Source organism: Entelurus aequoreus, linkage group LG04, assembly GCF_033978785.1.
Source record: "Entelurus aequoreus isolate RoL-2023_Sb linkage group LG04, RoL_Eaeq_v1.1, whole genome shotgun sequence".
Taxonomy (NCBI): domain Eukaryota; kingdom Metazoa; phylum Chordata; class Actinopteri; order Syngnathiformes; family Syngnathidae; genus Entelurus; species Entelurus aequoreus.
This window is the reverse complement of record NC_084734.1, coordinates 31,973,767-31,991,922: the sequence shown is the minus strand read 5'-3', so window position 1 is coordinate 31,991,922 and position 18,156 is coordinate 31,973,767. Positions and strand designations below refer to the sequence as shown.

Below are 18,156 nucleotides of genomic sequence, written 5' to 3'. Positions count from 1 at the left end.
AAATATTCTCTGATTTTTACCAGGTCAACAATATTGAGGGCGTGCCGTGATGGCACTTTATTAGTGTCCTCTACACCCTGTCGTCGCGTCCGCTTTTTACCATACTATCTGCGTGCCGGCCCAGTCACATGTTGTATGCGGCCTCTGCTTACACACGTAAGTGACTGCAAGGCATACTTGGTCAACAGCCACACAGGTCACACTGAGGGTGACCGTATTAACAACTTTAACACTCTTACTAATATGCGCCACACTGTGAACCCACACCAAACAAGAATGACAAACACATTTCGGGAGAACATCCGCACTGTAACACAACATAAACACAACAGAACAAATACCCAGAATCCCTTGCAGCCCTAACTCATCCTGGCTACATTATACACCCCTGCTACCACCAAACCCCGCCCACCTCAACCGACGCACGGAGGGAGAGGGGGGTTGATGTGTGGGGGGGCAGGGTTGGGGTTAGGGAAGAGTTAGTGCTGCAAGGGATTCTGGGTATTTGTTCTGTTGTGTTTATGTTGTGTTACGGTGCGGATGTTCTCCCGAAATGTGTTTGTCATTCTTGTTTCGTGTGGGTTCACAGTGTTGCGCATATTAGTAAGAGTGTTAAAGTTGTTTTATACGGCCACCCTCGGTATAACCTGTATGGCTGTTGATCAAGTATGCCTTACAGTCACTCATGTGTGTCTGCTGAAGCCTCATACAACATGTAACTGGGCTGGCACGCAGTATGTACAGGTTGTAGAGGGCGCTAAAGGCAATGCCATCACGGCACACCCTTATTATTGTTGTTTGGGCGAAAATCAACAGTAATTCGAGAGAATAGTTGCCCTGAAATTCGGGAGTCTCCCGGAAATATTGGGAGGGTTGGCAAGTGTGACGCTGTCAAGCGCCATACATATAAAACTCGAGGGCCGCACTAACATTACATTTTCATATTAAGGTGCGGGCCGCGTGTCTGAGACCCCTGGTTTATACATAGGACAAAGCAAAAAAAAACTTTGTATGCAGTGTTATTTCATTTTAAATTTCAAAAAAGTTTTGTGGCTCCCATTGTATTCTTTAATTTGTGAAACGGTCAAAATGGCTCTTTGAGTGGTAAAGATTGCCGACCCCTGCGTTAAGGGAATCAATTCATCCATCCATCCACTTTCTACCGCTTGTCCCTCTCGGGGTTGTGGGGGTGGCTGGAGCCTATTCCAGCTGCACTCAGGCAGAAGGCAGTGTACACCATAGACAAGTCGCCACCTCATCGCGGGGCCAACACTAGGAATGGACAGTTTCACAGATTCGCACCAGTGGTTTGAATCAATCACTTGCGATGCGACTGCACCGGTACATTCCATCATGCATCGATAAACATCGGCTCTTGCCTATCTGTATCGGTTAAATTCATGCATCTGATCGATATTAATATGTTCTATTATTTCCTGCTCAGCCCAGTGTCACTTGTTATAGCAACTTGTTTTATACAGTCTCGGTTGTTTATTTTTCACCTGAGATCCATGGAGGTCTATGGCGAGATCTAATATCTAATTGGCAGCCCTGACTCTGTCCTATTTCTAGGGCGGGCACAGAAGGAAACTCAGCGACATGGATGACGGTGATGAGATATTCGATGCTCCCAAAAACTTGCATAAATCAAACGTATGGAATTACTTCAGTTTTTATAAGAAAGACGGTAAGATTGATAAGACACATGGAATATGTAAAGAATGCCGTGCATCTATCAAATACGTGAGTAGCACGACAAACCTCGCTACACACATAAAGAGACGGCACCTCGTGGATACTTCAGCCGCTGCCCCCATTCCCACTAGTTTGGATTGTGCGGAATCCGATGCAGCCACGCCAAGCTCTAGTAGTGATAACAGCAGGACCATCACACTGTTCTTTGGACAAAATAAGCTTTTGGCAGCTAATTCCACCCGATCACTGCTTTACACAAAAAAGCAATGTGAAATGCAACCTTCAAGTTCATACAGAGAGTAAGGCACAGTTAAGCTTCGGAGGCAAGAGGCTGAATGTAGACTTAAACATTTCTGAATTGAATGGTACAGCATCATAAAAAAACTAATGGAGCTGAACACCTCTGTAAGGTCTATGATGTATCGTTATGAAATCTTTTTGAATCGCATGGTATTGAGAATAGAAGTAAATCGCATTGCATCGTATCGGCAGGAGGCTTCATTGTATCGTTACTGTATCCTATCGGTGATCATGTATCGAGATGCGTATCAAATCGGCTTCTGAGGTGAAGATATCCATCCCTAGCCAACACAGATAGACAACAACCACACTCACATTCACACACTAGGGCCAATTTAGTGTTGCCAATCAACCTATCACCAGGTGCATGTCTTTGGAGGTGGGAGGGAGCTCGGGTACCCGGAGGGAACCCACGCAGTCACGGGGAGAACATGCAAACTCCGCACAGAAAGATCCCAAGCCCGGGGATCAAACCCAGGACATTCTTATTGTGCGGCACACGTATTCACCCCTGTTCCACCGTGCTGCCCCATTAAGGGTATTGTTTGAAAAAATTGCAAAAGATTCTAAGGAATTCATACACTGGGAACCGGCTCTGAACAAGAACCAGTTTTCGATTACCATCCCGACCTGGAACTGATTTTTTTTTCCCAGGCACATTTAATAGTAGCAATCATCTTCATTCTTCATCTCCAACCACTTGGAAATAAGCTAATACTTTGTTTCTTTTTAAGAAATTAATACGTTTATCTTTTATGATTTACTAATTATGTAGCAATATTTTTTTTCATTTAACATGTCATTTACCATTTGTTTTGTTATGCTTTCATATTTCATCAAATATGTATTTATGTATTGAAAAAATGGTTACTTATTTCTTTTAGAAGTTAAATTTAAATTAAGAATTACAATATTGGTATAAATTGATAGAATACAACAACTGTACATCAATGTGAAGTCATACATTAAATATTTATTAATTTTTTAAAAATATTTGTTATGCGTTCTTGTATTTGTTTGGAATGTTTACTTTAAATTAAGGATTGCAATCTTTAGTAGAAATTGATAGAATACAGATACTGTACATCAATTTAAATGAATACATTATAATATAAATAATACATTTTGTTGGTGTGGGTAATAATACATTCATTTATTTCCATTTAATCATTATATTTCCTATATGGTAGAAAGTGTCCAGGTAATGATTTAAGTAACATTTAATAATAATAATAATATATTTTTATCAATTTTAATATTTAAAAAAATGTATACAAGTTTTTATTTATTTTATTTCTGCTTGTATTTCTTTTATTTGGGTTTTATCATTCTATGTTTTTCTTTTTTCGTTCTGTGATATGGATCCCCCTGGGTCTGAAATAAAATGACTACTACTAATAATAAATTATTAACGGTGATGCAAGTGTAAAAATAAGTTAAACAACCACTCACCATTTGAGTATCTGAGCGATACGGCCATTATTTAATTACTACACTTAATCAATCAATCAATCAATCAATCAATCAATCAATGTTTATTTATATAGCCCTAAATCACAAGTGTCTCAAAGGGCTGTACAAGCCACAACGACATCCTCGGTACAGAGCCCACATACGGGCAAGGAAAACTCACCCCAGTGGGACGTCAATGTGAATGACTATGAGAAACCTTGCAGAGGACCGCATATGTGGGTAATGTGGAGCTCAGCGAACCCATAGGGTTCAATATGATGTTGGTTAAAGTTAAAGTGCCAATAATTGTCACACACACACTAGGTGTGGCGAAATTATTCTCTGCATTTGACTCATCACCCTTGATCACCCCCTGGGAGGTGAGGGGAGCAGTGAGCAGCAGCGGTGGCCGTGCCCGGGAGTGATTTAACACCCAATTCCAACCCTTGATGCTGAGTGCCAAGCAGGGAGCATTTTTTATAGTCTTTGGTATGACTCGGCCGGGGTTTGAACTCACGACCTACCGATCTCAGGGCGGACACTCTAACCACTAGGCCAGTGGTTCTCAACCTTTTTTCAGTGATGTACCCCCTGTTAATTTTTTTTTAATTCAAGTACCCCCTAATCAGAGCAAAGCATTTTTGGTTGAAAAAAAGAGATAAAGAAGTAAAATACAGCACTATGTCATCAGTTTCTGATTTATTAAATTGTATAACAGTGCAAAATATTGCTCATTTGTAGTGGTCTTTCTTGAAATATTTGGAAAAAAACATAGGTTTTTATTTATATTTATAAAGGATTTTTAAATTGTTGCTATTTTTAGAATATTTAAAAAAAATCTTACGTACCCCTTGGCATACCTTCAAGTACCCCCAGGGGTATGCGTACCCCCATTTAAGAACCACTGCACTAGGCCACTGAGCAGGTACTTACTTTAGATGTTAACTAAGGAGAAGTCTCATAAAGTTTGCATACATCATAGAAAGTATTATGTGTGTAGTAGTGAATAATACTTGAACATTAGCTTCAGTCCATTGTGTCTTCTGGTATGCCGGGTGTCTCTCTTCCTCACATATTAATGCTAAGACACACACACACACGCGCACACACACACACATTGGATTGTGATGTCTATTATGAGATGAGATCAGCTGGCTGGCAGTGACATAATGAAGTCGCTGCTCGCCATTACGTAACTAATCCATCCTGCAGCTGTGAATGTGCCACACGATGCTGCACAAGGCTTTACATTGAAGATTATGTTGCATTCACAGACACTTGTTTAAACAAACATCAAATATGCTCATTTCATTTAGACAGAAAGCTATTGTGCACTACATTAGAAAATAAGTGATTCCCTGCACGTCGCATAAAGAAAGTAGGTTCCCTTGGGAAATTTGTGATTCATTAAAGCAGCCCGGTAAACAGCAAACAATTCTGCGACATAATTAAAAAGCAGAAAAGGTGTTTGAGCGGGAGGATACACACCGTTGGGGTACGGCGTCTCACACAGCGTGAGGAAGTCCACTATAGGGTAGTCCATCTCCAGGACGGCCGTGCTCTTCCCGTGCATGACCGTTAGACATGGCCGCCTGCCCACCGTGTCGTAGGACAGACCACCAGACAGGATGATGAAAGGTTCCCTAGACAAGCAAACACAAAGAGACTCTTAACACCGACAACATGTACGCTAAAGATGGCGGCCATGGTAAACTCATTAAAATATTCCGTCCTTGTACAATTGTGACTTACTGTAAGATAATTGGGTGTTTAACAGGTTGCAGCAGATATTGAAACATGAAACAAAAAGACAATCTGCATTCGTCTTTTGGGGTTCATTTTTTTAGGACATTAAAAACACCATATGGTTAGAGTTACACGTTCCAAAGGTAGTAGAAAAAAGCAGAGTTTATTTATTCTTACATATTCTCAGTAATATTAGTAACTAAGATGAATTTCATAATAGTAATATAATATTGAGACTTGGCTGACCAACAACAAGACATATTGCACCATACAGCACATCCGGAAAGTGCTTCACTTTTTCCAAATTGTCTTATGTTACAGCCTTATTGCAAAATAGAATTAAGTCATTCTTGTTCTCAAAATTCTACACACAAAACCACATAATAACAATGTGAAAACGTTTTTTATAGCAAAAAAATTGCCTTTGCTCAATACTTTGTTGGCAGCAATTACAGCCTCAAGTCTTTTTGAATACGATGCCACCAGATTGGCACATCTATCTTTTGGGCAGTTTTGCCCATTCCTCTTTGCAGCACCTCTCAAGCTCCATCAGGTTGGATGGGAAGTGTTTGTTTTTATCCAGGATGTCTCTGTACATTGCTGCATTCACCTTAGTCTAGTCAGAGAGGTGACCAAGAACCCGATGGTGACTCTGTCAGAGCTACAGCATTCCTCTGTGGAGAGAGGAGAACCTTCCAGAAGGACAATCATCTCTGCAGCAATGCACCAATCAAGCCTGTATAGTATAGTGGCCAGACAGAAGCTTTTTCTTAGTAAAAGTTTGCCAAAATGCACCTGAAAGACTCTCAGACCATGAGAATCAAACTTCTCTGGTCTGATGAGACAAAGATTGAGTTCTCTGGTGTGAATGCTAGACGTCATGTTTGGAGGAAACCAGGCACCGCTCATCACCAGGCCACGGTGGTGGCAGCATCATGCTATGGGGATGTTTTTCAGTGGCATGAAATGGGAGACTAGTCAGGATAAAGGGGAAGATGAATGCAGAAATTTACAAAAACATCCTGGATGAAAACCAACACATCTCATCCAACCTGATGGAGCTTGCAAGGTGCTGCAATTAATAATGGGCAAAACTGGCCAAAGATAGGTGTGCCAAGCTTGTGGCATCGTATTCAAAAGGACTTGAGGCTGTAAACGCTGCCAAAGGTGCATTAACAAAGTATTGAGCAAAGGCTGTGAATACTTATACTTACTTTGATTTGTAGTTTTTTAGTTTTAGACAACCTTTTCAAATTGTCATTATGGGGTATTGTCTGTAGAATTTTAAGAACAAAGGACATTTTGGAGTAAGGCTGTAACATATCAAAATGTGGAAAAAGTGAAGTGATGTGAATACTCTCTAGGTCAGGGGTGTCAAACTCATTTCAGCTCAGGGGCCGCATGGAGGAAAATCTATTCCCAAGTGGGTCGGAATGGTAAAATCATGGCATGATAACTTAAAAATAAAGACAACTTCAGGTTGTTTTCTTTGTTTTACATTGGCCAAAAATAGAACAAGCACATTCTGAAAATGTACATCCATCCATCCATCCATCCATTTTATTCTACCGCTTGTCCCTTTTGGGTACAAATTTCAATTAATCCTCTGGACAAAACACTTCAAATTTGTTGAAAATTCTGAGGAAATTGGTGCAGTTTCAAAAACACAATGAGCCTAGACTTGGTCTCAGTGAATCTACAAAGCCAGGATTAAACTTCAAGTCACAGTCTTTCTGGGATTGAACAAAAACACAACATGTAAACTCTTCTAGGTATCAAATACCTCCTTTGTCATGTCCACCTATCAATCCAGAGCTAACTCAACAAACCGTAAGAAACGGAGGTAAAAACTATTCAAAAGGGTTATGTTCACTTCTCTTGTGTTTGACAGAAACATTTTGGGGCAACGAGGGTGCCAAATGACGATGTGTTCGAAGCAGAAGACATAAAACGGACGGTTTTAAGGTTCATGTGGGTCGAGAAAGAGGAGCCACAGTCACCCTTTACTGTGTACCTCTTGCTTGGCCCCGGTATAAACCATTTGCTTGCCTAACAGAATTGGTATTGTGACATCCAGTGGACACATTTAGAACTGGTTTCTTTGGTTCCAAAGAAAAAGCAGCTAATTTTCATACTTGGTAAACTCATCACGCGGGCCGGATAAAACTTGTTTGCGAGCCATACGTTTGACACCCCTGTTCTAGATGCACTGTATATTTGTGATTTATTAGCGCTCTCACCCAATCCTGGTGGTTTTGTACTCCACTTTGAGAATGGGTTTACAAGGCTCTGGCTTCTTTCCATCCTTGGGTTGTTTTCCTGAAATAGAACAAAGACAAATGACTTGAGTGGCCTCCATCTTGGATCATTTCCCTCCTTCCTACTGATGCTCCTATTACTGCCCAGCATCTGCACCTAAAATACAGTCACACTCCAGCAAAAGAATGTAAAGCAGTTCAAAGCGGAACCACAGTCCAATGAAATCAATGCTGACCTGTGCAGACACAAAGTGCTCGTCGTCTCCCCCAACACACATAAAGAGGCCGGCCTCATAATAAAGACGCATATTTGTAAATAACAGTGATTTAAAAAAAGACAATTAAAGAACTCATAAGCCCTGCTTGAACCTGTCAAAGGAATTTGCATAATTGGACATTAAATACAAAAGTAATTATGCGGGCCGCATTGGGACAAACAAGTAATTAAAAAGCCGGAGCGTTCAAATCCTTTCGCCAGTCTTTTCCCGTAACACATAACAAGGAACTTCTTAAAACGTCTTCTGTTTGTTCTTCTACTTCTGCTTCTTCAAGGTCCTCCGAGAGCTCAGAAGGCAGTGCGGGGACAAAGAAAAGAAACATGCAGCTAATGTATGCATGTGCAGATACTGGGCAAAAACAGCTAGAACATCATTGAACTGACAATAATCCTCATAACAATTGTGGGCGAGGGGCATGTGAGGAGACGTCTTTAATGTTTGTACTTACCGTGGGGGGTGATTGTCTGTATGGGTTTGCCCTGGCCTCTCACGTTCCATATGGTCAGCGTCCCATCTGAGTGACTGCAGGTGAACTGTTTGCCCTCGTGGTGCCAGGCAACCGAGTGGATCGCCTAGGAAACCGCAGGGATGTTAGTGTACAAGTTCAACAGGATGCACATCACACAGCACCTCCAATTAACCATACTTTTTAACTATATTCATATAGTCAATGCATTCTGTGATAGACAGTGAAACTGCACTGAGCTTCAACTGGAGTGGATGTCAAATAATACGAGTTATGACATTAGGACGACTCTCACAAATTGGATAATGACACTCTCACACACACACAATTGCCAATTTACATTAAAAAAAAAGCTCTGAGTCAGCACTTTCACAAGAGGCTACGCCAATAAGCTTTCATGAAATGTCGATTAAGAGCTGCCCTAATTAAAACAAACAACACAAGCGGAACACTGTAGAATGACGTACATTGAAACCTCGATTTATCAACCCCTCTATTTGCAATTTTGCAATTTTTCGATTTACGAACCATTAGATCGGGCCAAATATGCCTCGGTGTGTGAACCACGTCCCTGCATACAAACGCTTCATTCATTCATTTATTTATTTTGAAAGTTGGAGACCTCCACGTCTCTTTTTGTGCTTGTCTGCCCTTCATCGTGTGTACCTTTTCTCAGTTTTTTTGTCTTCTGATGAAAATGCTGTATGCTTCTTCGGAACATATTAGATAATCAGGGAAAAAATAAATAAAAAAGTGATATATATATATATATATATATATATATATATATATATATATATATATATATATATATATATATATATATATATATATATATATATATACATATAATGTTTATGTATATATATATATATATATATATATATATATATATATATATACATATATATATATATATATATATACATATATATATATATATATATATATATACATATATATATATATATATATATATATATATACATATACATATATATATATATATATATACATACATATGTATATATATATATATATATATATATATATATATATATATATATATATATATATATATATATATATATATATATATATATATATATATATATATATATATATATATATATATATATACACTACCGTTCAAAAGTTTGGGGTCACATTGAAATGTCCTTATTTTTTAAGGAAAAGCACTGTACTTTTTAATGAAGATAACTTTAAACTAGTCTTAACTTTAAAGAAATACACTCTATACATTGCTAATGTGGTAAATGACTATTCTAGCTGCAAATGTCTGGTTTTTGGTGCAATATTTACATAGGTGTATAGAGGCCCATTTCCAGCAACTATCACTCCAGTGTTCTAATGGTACAATATGTTTGCTCATTGGCTCTGAAGGCTAATTGATGATTAGAAAACCCTGGTGCAATCATGTTCACACATCTGAAAACAGTTTAGCTCGTTACAGAAGCTACAAAACTGACCTTCCTTTGAGCAGATTGAGTTTCTGGAGCATCACATTTGTGGGGTCAATTAAACGCTCAAAATGGCCAAAAAAGAGAACTTTCATCTGAAACTCGACAGTCTATTCTTGTTCTTAGAAATGAAGGCTATTCCACAAAATTGTTTGGGTGACCCCAAACTTTTGAACGGTAGTGTATATATATATATATACACACACACACGCACACGCACACACACACACACAGCACAAATGTTATACATACAAAAATATTTTGAAGCGCATTCGGGGAGACTGGTGGCACTGTTTACTACCGTAATTTCCGGACTATAAGCCGCACCTGACTATAAGCCGCACCAGCTAAATTTAGGGGAAAATACAGATTGCTCCATATATAAGCCGCACCCGACTATAAGCCGCAGGGTTTTGATGTGTAATTACCGTAGTATATAGGGGTTCCTGCTACCACGGAGGGGATTGTCGGGACAGAGATGACTGTTTGGGAACGCAAAGTGTCCCATTTATTAATAATAAATCTTTCAATCATTCAATCAAACTTTCACATCTTTGACATGGCGAACAGCATTCGTGCAGAGTACAAATAATACAACGTGCAAAGTAATACAAAGTGCTCGCTCGCCTGTACGTTATCAAAATAACCAGCCTACCGGTATATGAAAAGTCAGTCTTTAATCATTGTGTCATCGTCTTCCTCCTGCGTACTAAAACCACCGAAATCCTCTTTGTCGGTGTCGGAGAAGAACAGGCCGTAAATAAGCCGCACCCTTGTATAAGCCGCAGGGACCAGAACGAGGGGAAAAAGTAGCGGCTTATAGTCCGGAAATTACTGTATTTACTATTATATATGAACATTTTGTTGAATTGTTTATATCTCATTATTTGTGTATTTTATTTACACTGTTTTAATAAGTATTATGCATTTATTTTTAAATTAATGTGATTTTTTTCAACATGTTTACTCACTACAAAGTCTTTTTTTTTTTTTAAATCCTAAAAATAATATAAATAATCATACATATGAAACATCTATTATTACATGTACTGATTGATTGACTCATTTTATTTTTCTATTTTTTATTATTACTTTCAGTTACTTTGAGTACAGTTTCCTCCTAAGTTAGTGTGATAGCATGTTGCTGAATGACAAAATAAATGACCCCCCAAAAGATGATATTCCTAAAGTCATGCGGGATTAGTAGTGTTTTGTTAGAGTTGAATAAGCACAGTAAGTGCCAACAAAAAGCTGAAAAATCAGTCTTAGTTGAGCTTCTATTGCATGTTGTAGCTTCATCCAATGTAATTAATGTGTCCACAACAATAGCAAAGGAAAGGTCAATTGGCAATCAACGCTTGGTGATGCGGCGCAGCGATACGTGAAATGGTCGTCCTCTTTGTCCTTGCGCGCTGGTGTGGGAAGAAATTCAACTTTAAAAGATATCACACTCCATTCTGCTTCTAACCGCTGGTGGGATAACCTCAAGATGTTTCACGAGAGCAAAGAGAGCGCTCAAGGGTCACTTCTTAAGAGTAGCAAAGAGCTCCTTCACCTCCAGGTCTCCAGAGAGGTGTCACTGCAGGGCTTTGGAGAGCTGAGATAAGCCCCCGGGGGAGATTCAATACTGGAGGCCGTAATGCCCCAAGAGGAGTATGAGGATATTAGCTTATCTAAGAGGGAAAGATGCGTGTGAGGAGAATCCACTTTCCTTTCCTCTTCTTATCACTGCATGCTTATATAGTAACACAGAGGGGGAGACCACCAGCGAGAGTCTTTGGATAATCTCATTATCTTAAACAGCACTTTTGTACGTCCGTGTTCATGTTGACTGCGTGCGGGTGTGTCCTCGCCTTTTATGAATGAGCTCAATCCCTGATAAACGCACTGTGGGAACTTCCATTACGAGCCAGTCCGGCCGCAGAAACACCGCAAAGTCAAGCACTAAACAAGCAGCTTTCATAGCGTTGGTGACAACCAAACATCCGCACAGTTCTCCACTGCGATATTGTGCATTACAAACACAATATCGCTTGTTCAATTAATCGTGTTATCATTTGTAACGCATGAGCATCATGAAGAGCCAAACCTCTGTGTGATCACGCAGGAGCAGAAGCCGGAAGTACCTGCAATTCATTCTCTTTTTGTTTAGAATACAGGGAAAGTGGGCTTTTGGGGCCAACTTATAAATGGTAATTAACCATTATTATATGTATTTGTAAACTGTGACTAGTCTGATTAAATATTTGAAATACTAAAGTGGCCCCCCTCCTCCTTTGATTTGACAGCAACATCTAATAATTTTTCAAAAATGTATTTCCCCAGATCATCACCAAAACAAAGTCCCTTTTGTCCAGAGAAAATATATTTGTCATTTTAAAATACATACATAAAACAGAATAGTACATTTAAAATTGATCTCTCTCTTTTTCTCTCCTATATATATATACATACATACATACATACAGTCCTGGTCAAATGTTTACATACACTTGTGAAGGACATAAAGTCATGGCTGTCTTCAGTTTCCAATCATTTCTACAACTCTTATTTTTTTGTGATAGAGTGATTGGAGCACATACTTGCTGGTCACAAAAAACATTCAAGAAGTTTGGTTATTTTATGCATTTATTATGGGTCTACTGAAAATGTGACCAAATCTGCTGGGTCAAAAGTATACATACAGCAACATACATGATCAATTTTGGTGATGTAGAAAAGTTACAATCAAATCAAATTAGCTTCATGGCATGGCCTCTTAACTTCCTGTGAGTGATTATGATTGACGACACCTGTTGACTTCTCTGAGTCCATTCAAATAGGGCTCATGTGATGCAGTCATTAGACTCGGTTACAAACGCGACAATGGGAAAGTCAAAGGAACTCAGCACAGATCTGAAAAAACGAATCATTGACTTGAACAAGTCAGGAAAGTCATTTGGAGCCATTTCAAAGCAGTTTAAGGTCCCAAGATAAACTGTGCAGACAATTGTTTGTAAGTATAAAGTGCATGGCATAGTTTTTTCACTGCCACGATCAGAAGGAAAACGCAAGCTATCACCTGCTGCTGAGAGAAAATTGGTCAGGATGATCATGAGTCAACCGAGAACCACCAAAAAGCAAGTCTGCAATGAACTGGAAGCTACTGGTACACAAGCTTTGCATCGCCATGGACTGAGAGGCTACCATGCAAGAAGGAAGCCCTTGCTCCAGAAGCGACACCTTAAGGCTAAGTCTAAAGTTTGCTGCTGATCACATGGACAAATATAAGACCTTCTGGAGGAAAGTTCTGTGGTCAGATGAAACAAAAATTTAGCTGTTTGGCCACAATACCCAGCAATATGTTTGGAGGAGAAAAGGTGAGGCCTATCGTCAAGCATGGTGGTGGTAGTATTATGCTCTGGGTCTGTTTTGCTGACAATGGAACTGGTGCTTTACAGAGAGTAAATGGGACAATGAAAAAGGAGGATTACCTCCAAATTCTTCAGGACAAACTAAAATCATCAACCCGGAGGTTGGGTCTTGGGCGCAGTTGGGTGTTCCAACAGGACAATGACCCCAAACACACGTCAAAAGTGGTAAACGAATGGCTAAATTAAGATTAATTAAAGATTAAAGTACCAATGATTGTCACACACACACTAGATGTGGTGAAATTTGTCCTCTGCATTTGTCCCATCCCCTTGGGGAGCAGTGGGGAGCAGTGGGCAGCAGCGGCGCCGCGCCCGGGAATCATTTTGGTGATTTAACCCCCAACTCCAACAGGCTAGAATTAAGGTTTTAGAATGGCCTTCCCAAAGTCCTGACTCAAACCCCATTGAGAACATGTGGACAATGCTGAAGAAACAAGTCCATGTCAGAAAATCAACAAAATTAGCTGAACTGCACCAATTTTGTCAAGAGGAGTGGTCAAAAATTCAACCAGAAGCTTGCCAGAAGCTTGTGGATGGCTACCAAAAGCTCCTTATTGCAGTGAAACTTGCCAAGGGACATGTAACCAAATATTAACATTGCTGTATGTATACTTTTGACCCAGCAGATTTGGTCACATTTTCAGTAGACCCATAATAAATTCATAAAAGAACCAAACTTCATGAATGTTTTTTGTGACAAACAAGTATGTGCTCCAATCAATCTATCACAAAAAAATAAGTAGAAATGATTGGAAACTCAAGACAGCCATGACATTATGTTCTTTACAAGTGTCTGTAAACTTTGACCACGACTGTACCATTATTATAATGATTAAAAAAATGTTAAAGTAAGGAAAAAGTATAGTTATGTACTACAATAATATAATAAGTAGGGGTGTCCCGATACAACTACCGATATTGGACCCTTGAGTATTGGTCGATACCAATATCAGCATGAAATGTTTTCATTATTTCGTAGTGTGAAATGTTAAAAAAAAAGGCTTGATCAAGTGAAATGACTCAAAAAGAAGACAATGGTTGGTTTGAAAAATACAAATAATTTATCATTAACCATCTGAAATTGACTTTTGCTGTCTTTGAGTTGAAGTGGAGTGGTAATTAGTGTTTTTTTTACCGATGTCTAGTTACCACAATATTTCATTAAGTTAAGCTCATGATGCAGTACATTGAATGACGCGAACACCTTTGTTACTGAACACTTTCTACTGTGCTTTTGCCTTGTAGACTTTGTATGTGTAAGTAATATAAAACTATAACTACTTATTATTGTTTATATTGACAAATGTCGTGTTTTATATTTATAAGCAATATTATTCATTTATTCTTATGTCTGTCCAGCTTGTGTGCTATAGTGTGCTTAGCCGTTGTGTAGCTGCTAGCTCCTATTGTTGTTCTTTCTTTGGCCTAGTGGTCGCCCACAGTTTTGTGCTAACTCTGCATGCAAACACAACGAAACACTTATACACACACACACACACACACACACGCACACACACACACACTCGCTCTCCTCCCCGTTGCACTTGGCTGAGTTAACACACCTGGCAAATATTGCACATGCACGAGCAGAAATACAATTTTGCAAGCAAACCAATAAGGTTTGACACAGGTCCAGGGGGTATCACGGCACTCTCTCAACATTATTGTGTTTTCTTTTATTTATAGACCTACTCTGCCGCCTGCTGGAAAAAAGTGAACAGAATGTTGTTGAAACATGAATGCATGCTAGTCTGTAGTACAAAACATGTTTGTTTGCACAGCCCTTAAGTCATACATAATGAAAAAGGACAGTTCAAATCTGCTTTTCTGCATTATAGTCTCCTCCTCTTCAGAGATGGAGTAGGAAGTACAAAGTCATCCCGCAGCCTCCTTTTGTACAATCATCACTTCTAAAACGTATTGAAGCACTGACGTATTTATATATTTTCAGACACCAGCTGCTCTTGGAGTAAACTACCGCGCCCTGCTAACAGTTATACAGCCTATTTGTTCATGAATACGTAATTTAAATTCCAGCCTTCGCATTAAAAGATACGGAGGAATGACTGGGAAAGCTCTGGTGGAAGAGAAAGGGAAATAAGGTTTTCCTACCTCATCATAAGTGTAGCGATAGTCGGCTTTCTTTGATTTCAGATCCCACAGGACCACGATGCCAGACTCATATCCAATTATGAGCTGGAGAGGAACGGCGTCCGGGGGCCAGACAGGTAGAAAGAGGATGGGAGATGGCAGAGAGAAGATATTTTAAGACCCCGTGATGGGAGGGAAAATAGCTGATACATTTGACATTCATGCGACAGGTAATAACCAGCCTGAACTTTGGTACACAGAGGATGACATTTTTTCGATCATAAGCCTGTCCACATCATAGAGAAAAGGACTGATTACTTGCTGAGTCAAGCTGATAAACACGTACAATACATCGGTTATTAGTGGACCACTTCAGCTGCTGACTAGCTTGTGTTTATTTATATTGATACCACGTTAAAGCAGCGCTGACGCAACTGGTGATCATCACCCTGTGGCTCTCGATCAAGTCTGTCTGGGATTAAACGTTTAATCCCTTCCTCATTTCAGGGAATGAAGCCACAAAGCAAAACTATAAGCACATTTTCCTCTCATTAAAATTCTTCATATAAAGCAAACTTAACCCAAGACACGTTGTACTTGAAATAACTATTCAATATAGGGCATAATATGCTGCTCTCTACTAGTGTTGTCCCGATACCAATATTTTCGTACCGGTACCAAAATGTATTTCGGTACTTTTCAGTAACTTTCTAAAAAGGGGGACCACAAAAAATTGCATTATTGGCTTTATTTTAACAAAAAATCTTACGGTACATTAAACATATGTTTCTTATTGCAATCGAAGAACAATTTTGTCCTTAAATGAAATAGTGATCATACAAGACAACTTGTCTTTTAGTAGTAAGTAAGCAAACAGAGACTCCTAATTTAGCTGCTGACATATACAGTAACATATTGTGTCATTTCTCATTCTATTTTGTCATAATTATGAGGGACAAGCTGTAAAAATGGATTATTAATCCATTCTTCCATTCCATCCATACTTTCTGTTTTAACATGTTCTAGCTACACTTTTGTTACAATGTAATAATCACTTATTCTTCTGTTGTTTGGATACTTTACATTAGTTTTGGATGATACCACAAATATAGGTATCAATCCGATACCAAGTAAGTTACAGGGTCATACATTGGTCATATTCAAAGGCCTCATGTGTCCAGGGACATATTTCCTGAGTCTATAAACATAATATTAGGGCTGCAACAACTAATCGGTTGAATCGATTAAAATCGATTATAAAAATAGTTGCCGATTCATTTAGTCATCGATTCGTTGGATCTGTGCTATGCGCATGTGCTGAGGCTACGTTTTTTTTTTTAACCTTTATTTATAAACTGCAACATTTACAAACAGCTAAAGAAACAATAATCAAAATAATAGGGGTGTAACGGTACGTGTATTTGTATCGAACCGTTTCGGTACAGGGGTTTCGGTTCGGTGCGGAGGTGTGCCGAACAAGTTTCCACACGGACATATTAAGTAGCGTACTGCACGTTGTGAAGTGAATTATATTTATATAGCGCTTTTTTTCTAGTGACTCAAAGCGCTTTACATAGTGAAACCCAATATCTAAGTTACATTTAAACCAGTGTGGGTGGCACTGGGAGCAGGTGGGTAAAGTGTCTTGCCCAAGGACACAACGGCAGTGACTAGGATGGCGGAAGCGGGGATCGAACCTGGAACACTCTACCAACCGAGCTAAACCGCCCCGGTGAAAAGAGGACGTACGGTCAGTCTATCCTAGCCCGGGCTAGGTCCTGACCATAGGTCCTCTTTTCACCGGACATAACCTCTTTTGCTGAGCTGTTTTTTAAATGTCTCAAATGTCCGGCATTTGGAGTTAGGGTTGCGTGTATTCTCAATGTACGTTCAGGGTTAAGAAGGTTAAAAACACAACAAATTGTGCGCGCAGCAGCATTCGTGAGAGAGGGGGAGAGACAGAGAGAGCGAGAGAGTTGTGATAAACGCGCATGCGTCGCCAGGCTCTGCTTTTTATCCATAGATTTATCAGATTTAATTGTTTTATTATCTATAGCAGGGGTGTCAAAAGTGTGCATTCTTGTAACATTTTCCTTGTTTTATTTGGCAAGTTGAAAGAACATGGCGCCAGTATGCTGGGTTTTTTTTTCAATAAAATACTGGAAAGGATAGAAATGTAGTTTGTCTCTTTTATCCGATTATTAATCGAAGTAATAATCGACAGATTAATCGATTATCAAATTAATCGTTAGTTGCAGCCCTACATAATATAATTTTTTTTTAAACGAAAGAAGATGTGATGCCAAAAAATATCGACGTAATCACAGTAGTATCAACTAGATACGCTCCTGTACTTGGTATCATTACAGTGGATGTTAGGTGTAGATCCACCAATGGCGTTTGTTTACATTCTGACACCGGTGAGCTACGGTGTGTAGTGAAGCATGTTTAGCTATTCCTCGTCCTGCAGGGATGATACTTGTAAGAAACTTATTTGTCGCCATGGAGGCGAGGATTAGTGATTTCGAAGTAGCTAAAACACTGCCGACCCCGGATGGACTTTAGCCGCTAACAAGCACCTCTTCCTGAGGGCGTTTCAGTGTTATAACTTCACTTAGCCGAAACTTGTCAGGTAAAAACTTTACCTTACTAGCCTGTATAAATCAACCATTTATAAATACACATTAGTAGGCTAAATGAACCTCTTCAACATGTTATAACTTCACCTTTATCTTTAGTTTTTAAGTGAAAATGCGCCTATTCTCCCTTTTCTGCTGTGTCTGATTGTAAGTACTCCGTGGGTGTGCACTGCGGCACATGCCTCTCTGCACGTAAAACAGCAATGTCACGACGTGATGACGACGACGAGGCGGTATAATACCGAAAATGATTCATTAGTATCGCGGTACTATACTAATACAGGTATACCGTACAACCCTACGCTTTACTATACTTCACTAAACTCAAGAGTAATAC

The 18,156-nt window shown here is 39.2% G+C and overlaps 1 protein-coding gene across 20 annotated transcripts in view; it reads right to left on the bottom strand.

Annotated features, from left to right (window-relative positions):
- Positions 1 to 18,156, bottom strand: part of stxbp5a (syntaxin binding protein 5a (tomosyn)) — a 441,079-nt gene that overhangs the window by 237,985 nt on the left and 184,938 nt on the right. For all 20 annotated transcript variants that reach the window (XM_062044606.1, XM_062044598.1, XM_062044603.1 and 17 more), the window contains 4 exons: positions 15,202 to 15,285; positions 8,178 to 8,301; positions 7,434 to 7,512; positions 4,936 to 5,090 (listed from right to left, as the gene is read on the bottom strand). In XM_062044606.1, the coding sequence (XP_061900590.1) occupies positions 4,936 to 5,090; positions 7,434 to 7,512; positions 8,178 to 8,301; positions 15,202 to 15,285 (442 nt within the window). The remainder of the gene's footprint in view (positions 1 to 4,935; positions 5,091 to 7,433; positions 7,513 to 8,177; positions 8,302 to 15,201; positions 15,286 to 18,156) is intronic.